Raw genomic sequence first — 22,585 nt, forward strand, 5'->3', positions numbered from 1 at the left:
AAATTTCCCGTGAGTGCCTAGGAATTTGTTACATTATGTAGAGACTCATTCATTTTAATGACGTGACTATCTGCTGGTTACTTCTACCTACAGATCGACCAGTTGTCAGGAAACGTTTATATGGGGGTTATGGAAATGCCATTGCATTTTCTAGAAATTAGGGGCTAGGGGTGTCCCAGAGATCATATGCCCTTCAGTCTAACCCTTATTACTTCCAGTAGATGACTTTGACTGGAATATTGGCTGTGACTAAAATATTCCTTTAACCCCCTATGGTGTGGTGTATTATTGGGATTGAGTACGATCATTTTCACACCTTTTGTGTTTCATAGGCCAAATACGGATGGAGATAAATGCACCCTCAATGGGTATCCTGACTCGACTCGGCTGCCTGTAAAGCTGTTGAGTTCGTGTAAGGAGACCCATGGCCGGTCCATACATTCAGACCAAGAAACTTGGATATGTCAATCTGGATTAAAGGGGTTTTCCCATCTTTGACACTGTATAGACATAGTGTATAGGGTTGTCATATATGATTGCCACCTTTTGAGCTCCCACCTATCTCCAGAATTGGGGTCCCCTGACCATTTAGTCTTATGGCAGCTAAGTGCCTCATTCAGCGGAAGTATAACCTGATCCTAGAAGAGTTAGCTGAGCTACTCCTGCGACTTGTTGAGACACATGTACCTCTCACCATTTTCCTCCTGGATGTTTTGGTCTCTCCACCATAGGGTCCGGGGCTTAGCATGCACATTAATCAGACTTTTATAGTATACCCTGGTATTTACTGTAAGTGTCCACTATGGGAATGTCTTTAAAAATAAGCGACCCCCCCCCCAAGGCTACTTATGGAGTCAATGTCTGTCACAGCCTCGGCCATGTTTTATCAAAGACCAAAGTAGTGCATGCTGCAATATTTTTCCATTCAGATCACTGGTCCTCATGGAGAATTGTGGTTTCCTTCCAGAAAGACCCATCTCGTTCGGTTATAATAGCCAGCCTTCTACTGAAATGTTACATAGTTACTTAGATTGAAAAAAAGACCTAGGTCCATCTAGTTCAACCTTCCTCCACCAGTTCTACATTTAGTCACCAAGTCATTTATAACCAACAATGTTGTGTGTACTGAGGAAATCATCCAGCCCTTTTTTGAAAGCTGTTATAGTATCTGCCATTACAACCTCTTGTGGTAGTGTATTCCACAGTCTGACCGCTCTAACTGTAAAGAACCCTTTCCTATTTAGCTGCCTGAATCGCTTTTCTTCCACTCACAGTGAATGCCCCCTGGTCCTTAGTATTGTCTTTGGAAGAAACAAGTCATGTGCCAGTCCTTTATATTGACCCCACATGTATTTATACATATAAATGAGATCTCCTCTGAGACGTCTTTTTTTTTTTCTGAGCTAAACATACCGCACTGTACCCTATGTTATTAGGTCTTCTTAGGGTACAGTGAGGTACGAGACCCTAATACAGCAGTATGTAATTGGCTGTAGTCTCTGCTGTTATACTTCTATTTTTCTATGTATCAGAGCGGTTATATGCAATCGTATTTAAAATCGTAAAATATCTTTTTTTTTTTTTTTTTTATTAGCCAGGTCCCACACATACTTTATCCTTCACCAGACAACCACCAATAAATGCATGTGATGTGAAAGTGCAGTTATAGTTTAACCCCTTAGTGACGGAGCTAATTTTCACCTTAATGACCAGACCAAATTTTGCAATTCTGACCAGTGTCACTTTGAGGTTATAACTCTAGAACGCTTCAACGGATCCCGGTGATTCTGAGATTGTTTTTTCGTCACATATTGGACTTCGTGTTAGTACCAAATTTAGGACAATATTTTTTGCGTTTATTTATGAAAAAAATTGAATATTGGCAAAAATTTTGAAAATTTTGCAATTTTCAACTTTTGAATTTTTATACCGTTAAACCAGAGATTTCTGTGACACAAAATAGTTAATAAATAACATTTCCCACTTGTCTACTTTACATCAGACCAATTTTGGAAACAAAATTTTTTTTTGTTAGGAAGTTAGAGGGGTTCAAAGTTTATCAGCGATTTCTCATTTTTACATCAAAATTTACAAAACCATTTTTTTAGGGACCACATCACATTTGAAGTGACTTTGAGAGGCCTAGATGATAGAAAATACCCAAAAGTGACACCATTCTAAAAACTGCACCCCCCAAAGTACTCAAAACCACGTTCAAGAAGTTTATTAACCCTTCAGGTGCTTCACATGAACAAAAGCAATGTGGAATGAAAAAAAAGCAAAAATTAAATTTTACCTAAAAATGTTGCTCTAACCCAAATTTATTCACTTTTAGAAGAAATAACACAACAAAATGGACCCCAAAACTTGTTCCCCACTTTCTTATGAACGCGACAATACCCCACATGTGATCAGAAACCTCTGTTTGGACAAATGGGAGGGCTCGGAACAGAAGGAGCAATATTTGAATTTTGGAAAGCAAATTTGGCTGAAATAGATTGCGGGCACCATGTTGCATTTACAGGTCCGCTAAGGTACCTAAACAGAAGAAATCCCTCACAAGTGACACCATTTTGGAAACTAGACCCCTCAAGGATTCTATCTAGGGGTATAGTGAGCATTTTAGATCCACAGGTACTTCACAGATTTTGTTAACGTTACGTTGTCATATTGAAAATTTTAATAATTTTCTCAAAAATGTTGCTTTAGCATCAATTTTCTCACTTTTTCAAGAGGTAATTCCAAAAATTTGACCTCAAGGTTTGTTAACCACTTTTTTATGAGCGCGGTGATACCTCACATGTGGTCTGAAACCTTTGTTTGGACAAATGGGAGGGCTTGGAACGAAAGGGGCAATATTTGAATTTTGGAAAGGAAATTTGGCTGAAAAAGATTGCGGGCACCATGTCACATTTGGAGGACCCCTAAGGTACCTAAACAGCAGAAACCCCGCACAAGTGACCCCATTTTGGAAACTAGGCCCCTCAAGGAATTTATCTAGATGTTTGGTGAGTACCCTGAACCCCCAGGTGCTTCACAGAATTTTATAACGTTGAGCCATGAAAAAAAAAAAATAAAATTTTACCACAAAATTGTTATTTCAACCAGGTAGCTTTTTTTTTTTACAAGAGTAAAAGGAAAATATTCAGCATAACATTTATTGTGCAATTTCTCCTGAGTTTGGCGATACCTTATATGTGGTGGAAATCAACTGTTTGGGTGCACAGCAGGGCTCGGAAGGGAAGGAGTGCCATTTGACTGCAAAATTGGCTGGAATCAATAGCGGACGCCAGGTTGCATTTGGAGAGCCCCTGAGGTGCCTAAACAGTGGCTGTCCCCCACAAGTGACTCCATTCTGGAAACAAGACACCTCAAGGCTTTTATCTAGGTGTATAGTGAGCAGTTTGAATCCACGAATACTTCACAGATTTTGATAAGCTTAGGTTGCCATATTGAAAATTTTCATTTTTTTCACAAAAATGTTGCTTCAGCATCAAATTTCTCACTTTTTCAAGAGACAACAACAAACCGTGGACCCAACAGGTTGTTATCCAATGTCTTATGAGCACAGGGATACCCCACATGTGGCCAAAAACCTCTGTTTGGATAAATGGGAGGGCTTGGAATGGAGGGAGCACCATTTGAATTCTGGAAAAGTTGAAATAAATTGCGGGCACCATGTCACATTTGCAGGGCCCCTTGGGTACCTATACATTCGAAACCCCCCACAAGTGACTCCATTTTGGAAACTGGATTTTATTCAGGAGTATAGTAGCATTTTGAATCCACAGGTACTTCACAAAAATGTTGCTGTAGCAACAAATGTCTCACTTTTAGGCTATGTGGCCATGATCCAGCGACACGGCATCTAGTACACAGTGTCAGCCTCCTGCAGAGATGTGAGTGTTGTCCACGGGAGAACGCAGCTGCCCATGCCCACGATTTGGGTTCAGGCTGCTGTGGAGCTCTATGCTACCTGCAGAGAACACTCATCTCCGCAGCATAAATTGACATGCTGAAGCTCGGGAAGCTGCGCCACAGGTCGGTTTATGCTGCGGAGAAGAGAAGTACATTGGGCAAGCACATTGGGCATGGGATTTCTAAAAATCCTTCCACTGTGCTTCTACTGCACAATGCAGCGTTATGGACGCAGGGAAAACACTCTGCGCCCAAAACGCTGCAAATCCCGATTGTGGGCGCACAGCCTAAAATGCTACAATGGATGAATGGATAGATGTCAAACAAATATAACGTCCCACCCCCTGCATATTCTAAGCTGGCGCCCTTTAGTGCCTTTCATGTGGCACTAAAGGGTGCCTAGCCTTGTATTTAGCCCCCCAAAAAATTAATTAAAATAAACGACGTGGGGTCCCCCCTATTTTTGATAGCCAGCTTAGGGTAAAGCAGACAGCTGTAGCCTGCAAACCACAGCTGACAGCTTCACCTTGGCTGGTGATCAATTTGGAGGGCTCCCCAGGCGTTTTTTTAAAAAAAAAAAAAAAACGTGGGGTCCCCCCAAATTAGATCACCAGCCAAGGTGAAGCAGACAGCTGGGGTCTGGTATTCTCAGGGTGGGAAGAGCCATGGTTATTGGACTCTTCCCAGCCTAAAAATAGCAGGCCTCAGCCGCCCCAGAAGTGGCGCATCCATTAGATGCGCCAATCCTGGCGCTTCGCTCCAGCTCATCCCGCGCCCTGGTGCGGTGGCAGACGGGGTAATATATGGGGTTGATACCAGCTGTAATGTCACCTGGCATCAAGCCCTGGGGTTAGTGATGTCACGGCATCTGAACAGATACCCGACATCACTAACCCAGTCAAGAAATAGAAAAAAATAAAGACAAAAAAAAAATTTATTTGAAAAAAAACTCCCCGAAACATTCCTCTTTTACCAATTTATTGTAAATAAATAAATTTCGGTCGCTGTAATCCATTTTTGAGGTCCCACGCCGTCTCTGGATCTTCTAGAATATGGGGGGCACGTTCAGGGAACGTATCCCCCATTTTCTGGAAGAGCAAGCTCTCCATGAGCAGTGTGGGTGCAGTAATCTGAGAATACTGCACTCACACTGCCCCGGTCCAACCTAGGGCAGAGTGACCTGCAGTAACCTCATTCCAGAATATGAGGGGCACGCTCACAGAACGTACCCCCCATTTTCTGGAACAGCAGCCTCTCCATGTGAGGAGTGTGGCTGCAGATCACTGCACTCACCCTCCCCCGGTCCACAGTGGAGCCTGTGCATCAGCGACGTCAGCAGGATCCCTGCTTGCAGGGATCCAGCTGACAGCCGCTGTCTGCGCATGCGCCGCCAGCATTCAAGAGAAGGAGGCGGCGTGATCGCGGGGCCGGAGCACCAGCAGACAGGTAACGTATGACCGGGGGCTTGGGGGGGGGGGGGGGTGACGGAGGGTGACGGGGGGACCTGGGGACAACTTTCTGCCGCATGTGACGTGTCACATGCGGCAGAAAGAGTAGGATGAATGCGGCCGCCATTTTCCACGCTCCGGAGGGGGGAGGGGGGAGGCGGCTCTGGAGAACCGGAGGGGGCTCCGGGGACCAGAGATCTCCGGTGTACCGGAGGAGGGGTCAGGGGGAGGACATTTCCCTCCGATCTGAAATGTTTGATCATTTCAGATCGGAGGGAAATGAATACAGAGCCGGCGGCGGCGGGAGTTTTCAGCGCGCGTCGGCGCCATCTTGGATTTTCCGGAGGGGGGGTAGGGGTGGTGGGGGGACTCTCCGGTACCGGGGGCTTTGGGGGCACTAGAGGATTATATTTATTTCTCATCTGACATGTTTGATCACGTCAGATGAGAAATAAATCAATTTTACCGGCCATTTTTTTTTTTTTTAATGTTGTCGCCGGTATACGGTGTATACCGGCGATCGCATTAACGGGGTCCAAAAAAAACACCCCGATTCATAATCTTGGGGGTCTCAGCTACCTCCGGTAGCTGAAACCCCCGAGATTTTTCGTCACTGGGGGGCGCTACAAGCTTTTTCCGGCCTGACGTCTCAAGACGTCGGAACAGAATAAGTACCCTGTTTTTCCGACGTCTTGAGACGTTAGGCCGTCGCTATGGGGTTAAAAGAGTTGTCCAGGATTCAATTAAAAGGTTTTCAAAAAACAGCGCCACACCTGTCCACTAGTTGTCTGGTATTGCAGCTTAGGGTACCTTCACACTTTAGCGATGCAGCAGCGATCCGACCAGCGATCTGACCTGGTCAGGATCGCTGCTGCATCGCTACATGGTCGCTGGTGAGCTGTCAAACAGGCAGATCTCACCAGCGACCAGTGACCAGCCCCCAGCCAGCAGCGGCGTGCAAGCGACGCTGCGCTTGCACGGAGCCGGCGTCTGGAAGCTGTGGACACTGGTAACTAAGGTAAACATCGGGTATGGTTACCCGATGTTTACCTTAGTTACCAGCTCACACCGCTTAGCTTAGCGTGTGCAGGGAGCAGGAGCCGGCACTGGCAGCGTGAGAGCTGCGGAGGCTGGTAACGAAAGTAAATATCGGGTAACCACCTTGGTTACCCGATGTTTACCTTGGTTACAGCTTACCGCAGGCTGTTAGACGCCGGCTCCTGCTCCCTGGACATTCAGGATTGTCGCTCTCTCGCTGTCACACACAGCAATGTGTGCTTATCAGCGGGAGAGCAACAATAAAAAAACGAACCAGGGCTGTGTGTAACGAGCAGCGATCTCACAGCAGGGGCCAGATCGCTGCTCAGTGTCACACACAGCGAGATCGCTAATGAGGTCACAAAAAACGTGACTCAGCCGCGATCTCAGTAGCGATCTCGCTGTGTGTGAAGCACCCCTTAGCGCCGTTGAAATAAATGGGGCTGACCTCAGTGCTCTGTTGTCGGAGTCGGTATGCATTTTGGTGGCGTTGGTATCAAATGGACCATCTCAGACTTCTAAAATATATAATAAATTGGGTTGAGTAGTTCAATGTAGATGAATATTTTTTTCATACAAATTTGGAAAAGTTCTGAAATGTCCTATAAATGTCTGTTCTATTCCTCATTAAAGGATCTAGGCTTTTAGTTGAGATGAATCTGTGCTGCACTTTATGTGCATGCTCAGTAATGAAGCTCCACATCTACAGATCGGAATCAGAATTTTGGCTCTCCAACGCCACAGCCCTGACCTGCAATGCCACAGACTACCTGTTGATGCCTATGGCATTGTTGTTCCCTATTTGACTTGTGGCCACCAGTTTACAGCACCCCTGTGAGTGACAATTGAATAAAGGAGGGTACTGGGTGTGCTAGGTGCAGCTGTGCATGAATTTCCTTCAAGGTTGGGGTTGACTCCTTGGTGTTGCTCATCTATATCCTAGGGACATGAACGAGCAGATATCTCTCTGTAAGTCGTTCTCATCCTTCTGAGCTGTGGATGCCATACTTGTTACACACAAGGTTCAATGGTACAGAGATTGTCCACATTTCTCATGGATATTGTACGGCTGTGCATGTGGTGGGGCAGTCCTGGGCACTGAGTATTGCTGATAAGTAAAATCTCTCTTTCATGGCCTAGCTCATGTGAGGATCTCACAATATAACATAAGACAAGTGTTGTCATATTTTTCAGCAAACGCTCATTAGTGACCTCCATTTTGTGTGGAGAATCAGCGTGTGTGAGAATGGGCACCTCTGACATAGAGGTGGCCATTTTGTGAGTTAAACCAATATTCATGAGGCTGCAGACCAGACATTCATTAGGGATGGGTGACACCCACTGAGGCTTTCTTTACCTCTTCAGTTTTTGGAGCAGATGCCTTCTCATTGTTGTCCTTTCTTAAAGGTATTAAAGGCCATTGAAGTGGACTTTTGTTCCTGTGTAGATGTTATTTCTGCCTTACATGGACTGTCCATGGCGTAGAGCTGGGTCCCTTTACACTAAAGGGCAAAAGCATTTTTACCACCAAAAAGACCCTTAGGTATGGTAGACCTTCACCTCCATTTTACTGCCTGGAGATGTATACACTTTTATAAAAAGTGATAGAAATGAATGGGCCACCATTGCCGCTTTATACGGCTGTTATGTCACTCCTGCTGTGCGATTTAAGTCACACCTCACAATTCGAGCCTTCTCCCTGTTGTCTGCTAAGACTTTCAGGGACATTTCCATGTAAGTTGCATGGTGAAATCCTTCAGGTAGAAATGAGGTGACCTTTTTTTATTGTGCCGATGCTGCATGAGGTAAATATGGATTGTCCCCACTGAATCCATGACAGAAAGTCGAGGGTCAGCCTCAGACTTTGCGCCTCCGTTGTGTGAATACACCCAAAGAAGATATACCTCTGTAATTTATCGATTCACGTGCCATTGATGTGCAGGCGTCAAATGTTGGAAAAATTGTGCTTCTGTCACAGCTCTGTGTTCAGAGAACCATGTTCTTTGTGGCTCATCCACGTCTTGCCAAGCAGCGTTTTCTTCTGTAAAATCTCCATTACTGCAGTTTTGAGAAACCGTAACCTGCATTTTAATGCGAAGGAATGGGAGGCGTTTTGTGGGCATTTATCACAAATATCCACGTAATAATTGTGTGCACTGATGGTGTATCCACCTGTGGAGTATTGTCACGTGCTCACATATTCATAGATGCAGTGTACAGCCTAAACTATGAAGCTATAGCCGGAGCTAATTTACCTCACGGAGATGTGGCTGCCGTCTAGTGTTGGCAGGATGATGAGTTCCGCCACTTCTCGTCCTCTGTGCTCGTTTTGCCTATTTTTCTGTTGTGTCTAGTTTTCTTTTATCTCTATCTGTAGCCGTTTCAGCCGCCGCTCTGACATAAATAACGTATCTGAATCCCCTCACATTGCGGTGGGACACAAAAATGCCCATGGCAGGTGTGACGACATCTGAGGCTTCCAGAGCCATTGAATTGCGCAGAGATAAATCTTTCCATCAAGACGTCCTCTCTTAAGGCTTCAGCAAGTGAAACAAAGATTTCAATGGCCACCTCCAGCAGGCCCTTTGTGACCAGCCCCAAGCTTTGTTTAGTCAATAAATCCCTTTTTTCAGTCAGATTTGAGCCAGTCTGCAGCCTCCCACTGTGCTCCTTATAGAGATGGCTGTAGCATCACATCCAGCCTGTGTAGGAGAAAGCCCCCTTTACAGCGGACATTACAGTGAGGAGGCCGAATATGACTTTTGGCGTCGTCTTGAGGTGGTCATATGTACAGGACAGGGTCTCGGATCAATAGTTACTGTGTGTCCTGTGTGAATACATGCCTTTTTCCAATCATCATATTATTTTAACATAGTTTTTCCACAAAATGCATTGTGGTGATGTGATAAGTAGTGATGAGCGAGTACCTAACTATTCGTACTCGCTATCCTCTTAACGAGTACTGTCTAATAATCACGTATTCATTCCGAATAGGGAGTGCAATGCAAGTCAATGGGAGAAACTCCCAATGTAACGAGTAACCCAAACGTACTTTTCGCGCAAGTATTAGACAGTAAAGAGGATAGCAATAGCAGTTAAGAGGATAGCAATTACGAATATTTCGGTACTCGTTCATCTCTAGTGATAAGTGATCCATGGGTCCCAAAGGCCCCTTTGTGAATGGAGTGGTAGTGAGTGTGCTCCAGCATCGCTGCATTCACTTCAATGAAACTAGGGTAATCATTCCCATAGACAATGGGTGCAGTGGATGTTGTGCCATAGATGTGGCAAATTGCATAGGACAAGTGGCTTGGTGAGGGGGGGGGGAGCATTCAAGGAAAATCAGGGGCAGTTCAACTTTGCTCCCTTATCATGAGACAAGTGGGCTGATGACTCCACATCCACAGATACCTGTTGTCGTCATATGGAGCCCTTGTCAGGGTACGTGCTCACGATCAGGACTCTTGTGTCCTGGACCTGCGGGGCCATGAGTCTCCTCCGCCGGAGACCGCAGCGCTCCATGCTTATGGTCAGGGTTTGGGCAGTTGCGGCCTCTCGCTTCTGTTCTCCCTACAGAGGACGCATGCGACTCCGGAGCAAACAATTGTCATGCTGCGGTCTGGAAAGACACACCAGAGGTCAGTGTTTGCTGCAGAAAAAACAAGCACAGTGGGCACTGGATTTCTAGAAATCCCATCCACTGTGCTTGTACTGTACACCACAGCGTTTTGGACGCAGATAAAGCATGCTACATACAAAACGCTGTGGAAACTGATCGTGGGCATGCACCCTTAGAGTTTACACATCTGCAGAATACAGGGCACAATAGCGGGCAGATATCTGCGGATATGACGTTACCAGCCCCTCCGTATACATGACTGTGTAGAGTCAGATTGTCTCTTGCTCATTGGAGGTAAATTGAGGTCTTCCCATGAAGTCAGTGTATTGTGCGGATTAGTACATGATGAAACCTCAGGGGAATGCAGTTTATCCGGCTGGTTACTTGTGTATGGCTGCATGCACCTCACATGGCAGTGCATGCTACATGATCTGTGCCATCAACAATACAGCATGCTGTAAAAGCTTCCGTGAAATCAGAGGAGTGAACATAAGAGTGACCCCATATCCTAACCTTAATCGTACCCATATCTTCTCACAGCTTTTAATAAGAACTGAAAAAAATGGCTGCGATCCAAAACTTGCAAGTTCATCCATGAAGAAGACAAGGCGTCCAAGCTCAGAAGCTCAGGAAGCAAAATCCAAGCGCAGGCGGAGTGACTCCTCTAAAGTAAGAGCCTTGATGTGCTCACGTGGGCTTCACTAACTTCTGCCGCATTGTTCATCCCGAGTCTGGTGATGCAGGAGTGCTGGCTCCCAGGTGAAATACACTATGGACTGGCGCCATCCCTCCTGCATTTTTCTAGACCTTCCCTTGTTGAGACCCTGAAGCTGAGGTGCATAGTTTACTGGTGGGGGGCTCTTGTAGAACGGAGATAGAAGGGAATTTTTGCTTTTTCTCTAACTTGTCAGTAAATGATTACCCTCTTTTATGTAACTATGGTTTAACACAGTTTTTTTTAAAGTGGTCATAAATTGCTGCATTTGCTGGGTATGGTGGCTTCTGCTCTGTATGCTATTTTGGATCTATTTGCTTGAAGTCTAGGCTTTGACCTCATCTGAACTTCTACCTTCTATATCTTTGCTTCCTGTCTGGCGGAGTATGCTGACGGCGGGAGGGAGGGGAGCAGTCATTGACTGATGGCTGCTTTCTCTCCTTACTACACATGCTCATTCAGCTTAGCCACACGGGGCATGACATAGTCACAACTAAGGGAAAATGAAGCTGACTGCCGACCAACAGATACAGCTGGAGAATACCTACGTGCAGCCGTGGCCACGGTATAATTGCAGCTGCACAGTGACGTTTATACATAGCACATAGACTGGAGCTCCTATTTTATATTGCAGACTTCCTGGCCGACTAATGCTTTTTTTACAGCTACATTGACGATCCTACATCTAGTCAGAATCCTAGTTCATGTCCCTTTTGAACAATTGATTCTGGACCCCTAAAACACTTTCTTGCCCCATTATACCTTTGCTCTGTTATATGTTCTTTTCCAAATTGCATTAATCATTTTGCATTTGCAGGTTAAAGGGGTCGATCACTACCTGGACAAAACGTTCCCCTTATGAAATACAAACACCATATACTCTGCTCCCGTACTAGTGCCGTTCCAGTGATGTTGGCACCAGGTTTCAAATGGCATCATTATGTCACGTGAGCCCTTATGCCAATCAGCATCAGGAATTGGCGGCTGCTCTCTCACTCTTTCCATTTGTCCAAAGGTAGTATTTTCGGCCCCTTCACCATATCTCACTTGGCTGTATGATGTTTACATGTTATTATGGGCATAACGAAAAAGTTACCTGGTTTCCCATGGCAATCATGTAGGTTGCTACTTTCATTTTCCAGAGTATCCCCCCAAAATAAAAGGTGTAATGAGAACTTTGCATTATTTACCTTGCACCCATCTCCCATACTAAGAACCCATTAGCTGACCTAAGTTAGAACTTTAGATTTCCTGCTGTCTCCCAATCTATCACACAGTAGCATGTAAATGTATGGGCACCCCTGATCAAAATTACTGTTATTGTCAAAAATTAAGCAAGTTAGCTGAAGATGAAATGACACATTCCCTTTTTATTTTAGACACCCCACCCCCCAACAAAATAAAAAAAAATGTGTGTATATGTATATGTATGTGTGTGTATGTATATGTATGTATATATATATATATATATATATATATATATATATATATATATATATATATATATATATATATATATATATATATATATATATATATATATATATATATATATATATATATATATATATATATATATAATATTTCACATTGTGAACCATACAAAAAGTAAAATTGGGTGATGCAAACATTTGGGCACTCTTGGAGACCGCCGTCTTAGACCTTAATTAGCTGGTTAGGGTTATGGTTTGTTCACTATAATCGTTAGGAAAGGCCAGATGATGCAAATTTCATAGCTTTATAAAAACCCAGCCTCCTCTAACCTTGTGCCAAATAACAGCAGCCATGGGTTCTTCTAAGCAGCTGCCTAGCACTCTGAAAATGAAAATAGTTAAAGTCCAGAAAGCAGAAGGTTATAAGAAGATGGCAAAATGTTTTCATGTTCTCTGTTCCAAATGTAATTAAAGGGCATCTGTCACCAGATTTTTGCTACCCCATCTGAGAGCAGCATAATGTATAGACAGAGACCCTGATTCCAGCGATGTCACTTACTGAGCTGTCATTTTTTATAAAATCACGGTTTTCTCTGCTGAAGATCTTGCAGTTATTTGAATGTAGAGCAGGGTTATAACAAGCTCATAAATATGCTGGACCACCTGGCAGCAGGCCAAGTAGTCCTCTAATGGTAATCTCCTGCTAATTAAGCAATGATTTTATAAAAGCCACGCTAACGAGCCCAGTAAGTGACACATCACTGGAATCAGGGTTGGGTTTTTTTCCCCTCCATCATGCTGCTCTCAGATTAGATGGTAAAAACCTGGTGGCAGTCCCTTTTAAGAAATGGCATTTAACTGGAACAGGGGAAGTCAAGATAAGGTCTAAAATACCAAGCAAAATTTCTGTGAGAGCTGCTCCTAGGATTGCTAGAGAGGCAAATCAGAACCCTCACTTAACTGCAAAAGTCCTTCAGGAAAATTTAGCAGACTCTGGAGTTGTGGTCCATTGTTCTACTGTTTAGAGACACCTGCACAAATATGGCCTTCATGGAAGAGTCATCCGAAGAAAACCTCTCCTGCATCCTCACCATAAAATGCAGTGTCACGAGTATGCAAAAGAACATCTAGACAAGCCTGATGTATTTTGGAAAGAAGTTCTGTAGACCCATGAGGTTAAAATGGAATGCTTTGACCACAATGAAAAAAAGTATGTATGGAGAAAAAGGGTACAGAATTTCAGGAAAAGAACTTCTCGCCAACCATTAACCATGGGGGTGGATCAATCATGTTTTGGGGTTGTGTTGCAGCCAATGGCACGGGGAACATTTCACAGGTAGATTGAAGAATGGATTCAATGAAATTTCAACAAATGCTAGATACAAACATAGCATTATCTGTAAAAAAAAAAAAAAAAAAAAAAGCTGAAGATGAAAGGATGATGGCTTCTAGCAATGGATAATGATACTAAACACGTCATAATCAACAATAGACTACCTCAGAAGGCACAAGCTGAATGTTTTACAATAGCCCTCATGGTCCCCAGATCTGATCATAATTGAAAATCTGTGGCTAGACCTCAAAAGAGCAGTGCATGCAAGACGCAGGAATCCCACAGAACTGGGAAGACTTTTCCAAGGAGGAATGGATGAAAATCCCTCAAACAAGAATTGAAAACCTCTTGGCAGCTACAAAAAGCGTTTACAAGCTGAGATACCAAAGTGGGTGCAACTAGGTACTAACTATGCAGGGTGCCCAAACTTCTGCATCTGCCCATTTTCCTCTTTTGATAATTTTAAAATGTAAAAGATGAAAATGTTTTGCCTAAAATATAAAGGAAATGTGTTATCTTTAACTTTATGCCTTTTTAGAGATCATTTCATCTTCAACTTGCTTAACTGTTCAGGGGTGCCCAAACTTTTACACCCCACTGAATCTGCTCAGTTCTTTTTATTTTCTTATAACCTAAAAAAAAACATATATTGAAAGTGAGCCTATCACCAAGTTTTTCTCATATAAAATGCGGCCACCACCCGTAAGCCCTTATATACAGTATTCTAGAATGCTGCATAGAAGTCCCCATTCAGATTAACATGGACACAGGCAATGGACAAGATGGAGTAATTAAAGGGGTGGTTTACCCATATTTTTTATTTTCTAGATCGATATTATATTGAGAAACAAAGTTTCTCTCAAATACCTTATGTTGGTAATAGTGCCTGTGAGAGGCGCTATTGCAGACCGCTGTACCCCTTGCCTGACCCCCGGGCTCCGTGACCTCGGGGATCCGGTGAGGTCACGTCAAGTTCCAGATCACGTGGCATCACCGCGGCCGGCCCCAGTCTTCCTGACTCACTGAGCTGTTGGCGGTGTTTCACCACTCATCACAGCTCAGCGTGTCTCCTACTTGCAGCGCTTTGCTGTGAGGGAGGAGGGAGCTGATGGGCTGTGATGAGTGGTAAAACACTGCCCACAGCCCATCACTCACGGACACTGCGGCCGGCCGCGGTGTCAGGAACTTGAGACGGGACGTCACCGGATCCCCGAGGTCACGGAGGTCGTGGGTCACGGATTGGGGAACAGCGGTCTGCAATAGCACCTCTCACAGGCACTATTGCCAACAATAAGGTATTTAAGAGAAACATTGCTTCTTAATATAATATCGATCTAGAAAATAAAAAATATGGGTCAACCACCCTTTTAAGTTCTCCATCTTATCACTTGTGCTCCGATTCTTGCATGCGTGAGAATCTGCGTACAGACAGTCTCCTCACATCGCAGCAGTTTGAACTGAGTCATTGCATAATCGACCTGATTTTCTCCCCCATGAGCAACTCATCACTAGTGTGAGTTCACCCTTAAAGGGAACTTGTCACCGGATGTTCATAATACTTACCGAACGGTCGATGCAGAGCAGACTAATCGGATGGGCGTCTCCGGGTCTCGCGCCTCCTCTTTTGGCCATCTCTGTCCTCCTTCTGAAGCTAGTGTGGATGACGCATTCTCCGTCATCTACACTAGCCGTCAGTGAGGTCCTGCACAGGCGCACTTTGATCTGCCCTGAGCAGGACCTCACTAACGGCTAGTGTAGATGACTTAGAACGCGTAATACACACTAGCTTCAGAATGAGGACAAAGATGGCCGAAAGAAGAGGCGCGGGACCTGGAAAGTGTAGACACCCATCCGACCAGTCTGCTCCGCGCTGACTGTTAGTAAGTATTATAAACATCCGGTGACCGGTTCCCTTTAAAGTGAGTGTCGTCGTAGTTTACACTATAGTCATCATCCGTAACTGCGATGTATTATTTTTCCCCCACCTAGTCTAAATAATTTGGTCACACGTTCCCATTAACCCCAATGGATAAAAGCATGTTACCATAGCCTGTTTTTATACAGGAACTATATGCAGTTGCCACAGGCCTAGTGTTGATTTTGATCAGTGTCCCTTTATAGCTGACATATAACAGCCTATACTCATTCAGGGCAGACTTGAGGTCATTTATCTATCACCTGCTGATTGTGTAGCTTGGAGGAGCCTCAGAGATCCAGTATAGTGTGTTTTCTGGTTATTCCCAAACCCTCAAGGTCGTCCTACGGACACTGCAGGATCCACAGCAACAAGATATGTCTGTATCTTTTTTAGGTGTCCATATACCGCTGATATTTGCTTTACTCTACGAAGAAAAAACATCCCCAGTAAAGTCCTTGAGTTTGTATACTGTGTAGTTAAAAAGTCACTCGGCTTTATCAGACTCCTTAAAGTTTGTAGATAATTCTGCACGCCTCTCCGAAATCGGTAGTTTTACTAGGGAGAGGCACCTTGCTGACTAGGTATGGCTATTATTGGTTTCTCCTGCCTGGTAAAACTGGGGATTTATGCTCTTTTATTTTGTTTTTATTGATTTTGCAAGATGCAACCAATAAAATAAGGCAGAAAAGGGATTAGGGTGCCAACCATTAGCCCTCAACACAAATATTAGAGGTCCAAGATCAGTACCAAAAGAAAAATCTAGGGCAAACTAGTTATTGAAAAGTTTCCAGTGGTTGGAGCCCAGTGTCTCGGTATTGTACACACCTACAGTCAGGTGGACACCTACAGTCAGGTGGTTACCTTTTATAGCGCCGTACTCGAAGTGGGACACGGTGTTTAGTTTTTGATTTTGATGGTCATTTGCCTTTTTTCAACTACCTATGCAGTGCCTTGAAAAAGTAATCATATGAACGTTTCCACATTTTTTTCACGTTACACTTACAAACTTAAATGTATTTTATTGGGAATTTGTGAGATACCAATACTAAGTAGCAAATATTTGTGATGTGCAAAAGAAATGATACATGGTGTTCTAAATATTCTAATATAAATATATAAATCTGAAAATTATGACATACATTTGTGTTCAGCCCCCTCAGTCAATACTTTGCATGAACACCTTTTACTGCACTTACTACTGCAAGTCTTTGGGGTATGACTCTACCAGCTTTGCCCATCTAGAGGCTGAAATTGTTGCCCATTCTTCTTTGCAAAGTATCATTAGAGATTGGATAAAGGCATCTGTGAACAGCAATTTTAAGTCTTACTACAGATTCTCAATGGGAGTTAGGTCTGGACTGTGACTCAGCCAATCACACACATGAATATGCTTTGATCTAAACAATCCATTGTAGCTCTGGAAGTATGTTTAGGGTGGTTGTCCTTCTGGATGCCCCAGTCTCCAGTCTTTTGCAGCCTCTATCAGCTTTTTCTACAGAATGGCCCTGTATTTGGCTACATCCATCAACTCTGACCAGCTTCCATGTCCCTGCTGAAGAAATGCCTCCCCACAGCATGATGTTGACACCACATGATTGACAGTGGGGATGATGTGATTACAGTGATGTGCAGGATTAGTTTTCCAACACTTAACATTTTGCCTTTAGCCTAAAAAGTTCTACTTTGGTCTCATCTGTCAGAGCACCTTCTACCACTTTTTAGCTGTGTCCCCTACATTGTCATTTGGAAGAAGGTTCTCTGGTCAGTTGAGACAAAAGTAGAACGTTTTGGGCAAAATGCTATGTGTGGTGGAAAACTAACACTGCACATCACCCTGACAACTATATCCTCAGAGTTGACACATGTTGGTGGCAGCATCATGCTGTGGAGAGACTTTTCTTCAGCAGGGGCAGGGAAGCTGGTCAGAGTTGATGGGAAGATGGAGGTAAATACAGGGGAATCCTGGAGAGAATCTTTGAGGCTGCAAAAGACTTGAGGTTCACTTTCCAGAAGGCTATCAACCCTAAACATTCTACCAGAGCTACAGTGGATGGTTTAGATCCAAGCATATTCATGTGTGTGAATGGCCCAGTCACAGTCCAGACCCAAATCTCATTGAGAATCTGTGACAAGACTTAAATTGCTGTTCAGACGTCTCCATCCAATATCACTGAGCTAAAGCTATTTTGAAAAGAAGAATGTGCAACGATGTCCGCCTCTGTATGTGCAAAGCTGGTAGAGACATCCCAGAAGACTTACACAGTAATGGCAGCTAAAGGTTGTCGTCTTTCAAAGTATTGGCTTGGGGGCTGAATACTGATGCACGCCACAATTTTCAAATTTGTTTTAAAAATCTTTAGAAAACCTTGTATAATTTTTTTACACGTCACAAATACTTGCTACTTATTGTTGGTATGTCATTTAAAATCCCAATAAAATACATTTGTTTGTCGGTGTAACATGAAAAAAAAATGTGGAAAAGTTCACGGGGTATGAATACCTATTCAAGACTCTAAGTAAAGAAAGATGATGTGTAGCCATAGGCCGTGAATCCAGATGTCTAGCAGTAGAGCGGTACGGCTTGATCTCCTAATCTGAAGCACTTGAGAAGGAAAGTGAGCGGAGACCTCAGCGAAGGTCATTGAACCCCGGGAAGAATAGACTTCTTGTGATTGTTCCACACTGAATGGTGGAGGGTCTGCGGATATAGCAGGTCTTGTGCAGCCATGGCATCTGTCTGGTTCTCAGCTCCAAAGCCTGTTGTGTACTGACATGTTCTTCTTAGTGTTCACTGAACCTTATTTAAAGTGTAGACGAAGCCACATTCAGAGTGTTACTAGTGACAGCAGTAGAGCTAGAGCGGCCAGTCCCAAAGTCGAGTGTCCCGGAGTGACCTCCTTTCTCTGTGCTATATGTGGCAACTCCACTCAAATTAAGGGACCACATTGCCTTTTCTTTTAGTTTGTACTCATGTCTATATCATAGGTTTCTTTGGATAAATTATAAATGACCCTTTTCTGGTAATAACCAGCACACGGATGTATACAGAACAAGCCAATATGCCATTTATGGGGCAGTGGCGCAGCTCTCAGCCACTGCACTGCTGCTGTCTGACTGTGAAGTTTAGGGGTTCAGAGGATGCGGTGACTTCTAAATGTAGGGTGTTATGGTAGCAAATCTAATTGCCTTTCTTTCCTTTCAGTCTTTAGGTTGTGATGGTGAAGCTGCTAACATGTCTCCAAATCAGAAACCTCATATATGTGAACACTGCAGTGCTGCCTTTAGAAGTTCCTACCATCTACGCAGGCACGTGCTTATACACACAGGTAAAATAAATCCTTATATTCCTATTTTCCAGACAGTCCTGCTGACCACAGAGTTACACAATTACAGATGTTGTTTAACTGCATAGATGAAACTGACATACGTTTGTGTCCTAATGCGGTGAACTTGCTCCATCTGGCCGTACATATTCATCACTGTTAACCAGCGCCATCCGTGCCAGAAGCGGGCTGTAATATACAGATCAGATGTTGGGATTGGAGGTGGTCGTATCCCAGCAGATTAAGGCTGCTTTCACATTGCGCTTTTACTTGCGTTCAGTGGTCTCGTCGGGGCATCCGTCCGAACTTCCCCTCCCCAACCCCGCAAAGCGTGTTTCGGATGCATGCACCGACAGGGTCATTGACTTTAATGGAGCAGACACCGTTATAGTTCGGGTTTCCGCCTGCAGAAAACATATATGTGCAAAAATGGGGCAAGACAGAGCACACGCTAACGGAGCCTGCTCCATTATGGTCAATGGCCCTGTCCGCACATGCGTCCGAAACACGTTTTGCGGGGTAGGAGAAGGGCGGTTCAGAGGGATGCCCCGACAGGACCACTGAACGTAAGTAAAAACGCAGGGGCCTAATCCTTCTGTCAGCGTCTCTTGCTTTATGGCAGTGACTGATAGAAATCAATAGTCTTAAGTGTTTCACTATATGTAGATTTTATCTAGTAGCCACGATTGAGGTGACGATGAGTGTGGACATTGACCAATGACGTGGACTGTAGCTTAGCAGTAAATGAGGTCACATGACAGGCCAGTCGGCTAATCGTCAGCATGCATTGGGAACCGCTTGGCTATGTATTCATTATAGGCTTGTTTGACCCTAATGAATTTTTCAACATCACCGTATCGCAGTTGACATAAGGCAGAGGACTTGCTCTGGCACTGAAATATCCTTGTAGGTTCCCGCCATACACTGCTTGTTTCTTCCTTTTTTTTTAATAGGTGAAAGACCATTTCATTGCAGTCAATGCAGTATGAGTTTCATACAAAAGTATTTGCTCCAGCGGCATGAAAAAATTCACAGCGGTACGTAGATTGTTGTGTGCGACCTGTGGTGCATCACTACTAGGGTATGTCCGCACGCTGCGTTCGGGCTTGACAACTAAACTGCACACTTTTGACAAATGTAAACACTGCGTTTGACAAAAAAGAACGTGGTCAAAATACATGCATTTTGACCGCATTTTCATTGCATTTTGGCCGCATTCTGGCCAATGCGTTTTGAGATTGAGAAGTCAATGTGTGGAAAATGTTCACAAAACACAAGTGACATGCTGATTTTTTTTTTTTTTTTTTTTTTTTTTTTTTTTTAGGCAACGATTTTGACAAATATTTGTCAAACAAATCGCTGCCTAATAACAAAAAAAAGCAACGTGTGGATGGAAATTTTGATTTCTTATAGACTTTGATGGGGAAGCAAAACGCATTCATTTTGTCATTGACACACTGCTGTTTAGAACGCCACCAAAGCGCAAGAAAAAAAAAAAACGCAACGTGCGGACAGACCCTCACGGTAAAATTCTCTAATGATGGGATTTTTGTATCCAGAATAGCTCCCCCTGCTCATATTTACCTTTTGTATTTCAGGTGAAAAACCTTTTAACTGTGACCAGTGCAACATGAAATTTATTCAGAAATACCACATGGAGCGACACAAGAGGACCCACAGCGGAGAAAAGCCATACAAATGCGACACTTGTCAACAGGTATGTACTCAAGGCTGTTCCCTTGAAAATAAGTAGTGTATCTTCCAACAGGCCAACACTGCATTGATTGACAGTGTGGGTAACACCCACTTGTCAATGTACTTGTTTCTGGGAGTAATGGCATAACGCACAGATGTAAGAAACAATGCTGCACAACATTTTCTTACTGGGGAATACAAGTATCTATTCAGATTGATGCATCAGGAAACTTTCCGGTCCTTTTTTTTTTTTTTGTACAGCGTGACCCAATATGTATGATCGCAGTACAAATTTTTTTATTTCTATGCTTTTTTGGTATCTGTTTTAGTTTAGACGTTTTCTGTCCTTGTGTTAATTGAGCACTTAACTTTGTGTTTTGACAGTTCTTCTCGAGAACAGATAGGTTGCTGAAGCACAAAAGGACATGTGGCGAGAACATGAATAAAGGATCGGAGCCCGGATCATCGAATCATAATATGGATAATATGTCTGGCAACTTTGATACATCTCAGGGAAGTTCGAGTTATTCTGGGCGCAAAAAAACCAAGTCCAGAAATGGTTCCTCTCACAAGGACCACAAGCAAAGCCACAAATTGAATGAGGCACACTTGGGGCCAGGTCTCGACATTCAGACTTATGCAGTGGATGTTCCAATCGTGTCTTCCAGTAGTGGTTCGTCCAGCGCCGGCATCGAAGACCTGGATACCAAGGGGCCAAAATTGGTGTTCAAGAAGGTCAACCGGAAAACAGCAGAGAAGCACGATCTCTCATTGGAGGCCCAGTCCAGTAACATGAGTATTCATAAACTTTCAGATAAATCTAACAGCCCTCTTGACATGGTAGGAAATACCAATGTAGATGGCATGAACCTCCTTCAAAGTTCAGGTCACAAAGGTTCTACTAGTAGCAATTATGATGATGCAATGCAGTTCCTGAAAAAGCGGAGGTACCTGCAGGCCTCCACCAGCAACAATGCCTATGGTGTGAATGTAGGGCATATGGTGGCGCAACAGTCTGTCATTCACTCTGCAGTTTCCAGTGTTATCGATGGGGACAACCCACTAACTCTTATCGATTCCCAGGCACTGAATGTCGAAATCAAGAACTGTCATGACAAATCTGTAATTCCTGATGAGGTTCTTCAGAGTATCTTGGATCACTACACTCATAAATCGGTTGGGCATCCCGATGTCTCCTTTAACATTGCAGATCACCATGTTGAGCTCCAGACGCCAGGGGACAACAGTGTTTTGGTGCATGAGGAGAATGTCTGTTCAGACTCGCAGTCTACACCAAATGATAAGACTAATATGTTTCAGGAGTATTCAAAGTACCTTCAGCAAGCGTTGGAAAGAACAAGCCATACGACTTCATTCCCCCTGGGGCCGAGTTTACAGTTTGTGAGCCTATCTTCATCGCTCACCAACCATTCTCTATTTCCCGACAAACAGATTTACACTACATCTCCTCTCGAGTGTGGGTTCAGTCAGTCGATAACTTCAGTATTACCGTCCACTTTGCCAAAGTCACACTTTGGCATGGTGGTGGGCCCCCAAACTGGTTTCTCCTTGTCGCTGGAGACTCAGCAGTTGACTCCTTCCCAGGAGTTGGCCGATCAGATAGACTCGCAGAAAACTTTAGACACATCCTCCAGTTACCAGTTATCATCTCAGGAATTGAATGGGCAAAAGGATCAGCAAAAGGGCCTCGAGTCCTCTTCAGGTTATCACCTTCAACCTCAGGATTTGGCTAGTTCGTTAGAACAACACAAAGACATCCGACCACATGACGCGTGCCAGATCGAGAACTTTGCACAAGCATTTGGTTCTCAATTCAAACCTGGCAGCCGGGTGCCAATATCATATAACACTAGCACTGATGGGGGAGTGGATCACAGGTTGCGGACTTCAACTCCAGAATTCTCAGGGTACACAAATTTGCTATCTGACGTAAATGATGCAGGTAGCACAAGAGTCAAGACGTCAACTAGTCAGAGCTTCAGGTGAGGCTGTGAGTTTGCCAGATATTGGATGTCTTTTAAACCATGGTGTATTTTTTATTTTTGACGACACTGCCATCTAGAATGTTTCTACACAATTGTAATACGATTTATGTAATCTATGCCCTGTCAATGCAAATTATTA

At 43.9% G+C, this 22,585-nt stretch overlaps 1 protein-coding gene across 1 annotated transcript in view; it reads left to right on the forward strand.

Moving 5' to 3' along the window:
- ZNF281 (zinc finger protein 281) overlaps positions 1–22,585 on the forward strand; it is a 36,324-nt gene that overhangs the window by 10,047 nt on the left and 3,692 nt on the right. Inside the window, exons 2-6 of the mRNA XM_075350202.1 lie at positions 10,564–10,692; positions 18,625–18,748; positions 19,699–19,782; positions 20,344–20,462; positions 20,825–22,443. Coding sequence (XP_075206317.1) covers positions 10,564–10,692; positions 18,625–18,748; positions 19,699–19,782; positions 20,344–20,462; positions 20,825–22,443 — 2,075 coding nt within the window. The remainder of the gene's footprint in view (positions 1–10,563; positions 10,693–18,624; positions 18,749–19,698; positions 19,783–20,343; positions 20,463–20,824; positions 22,444–22,585) is intronic.

The sequence above is a fragment of the Anomaloglossus baeobatrachus genome, chromosome 5 (genome assembly GCF_048569485.1).
Source record: "Anomaloglossus baeobatrachus isolate aAnoBae1 chromosome 5, aAnoBae1.hap1, whole genome shotgun sequence".
Classification (NCBI taxonomy): domain Eukaryota; kingdom Metazoa; phylum Chordata; class Amphibia; order Anura; family Aromobatidae; genus Anomaloglossus; species Anomaloglossus baeobatrachus.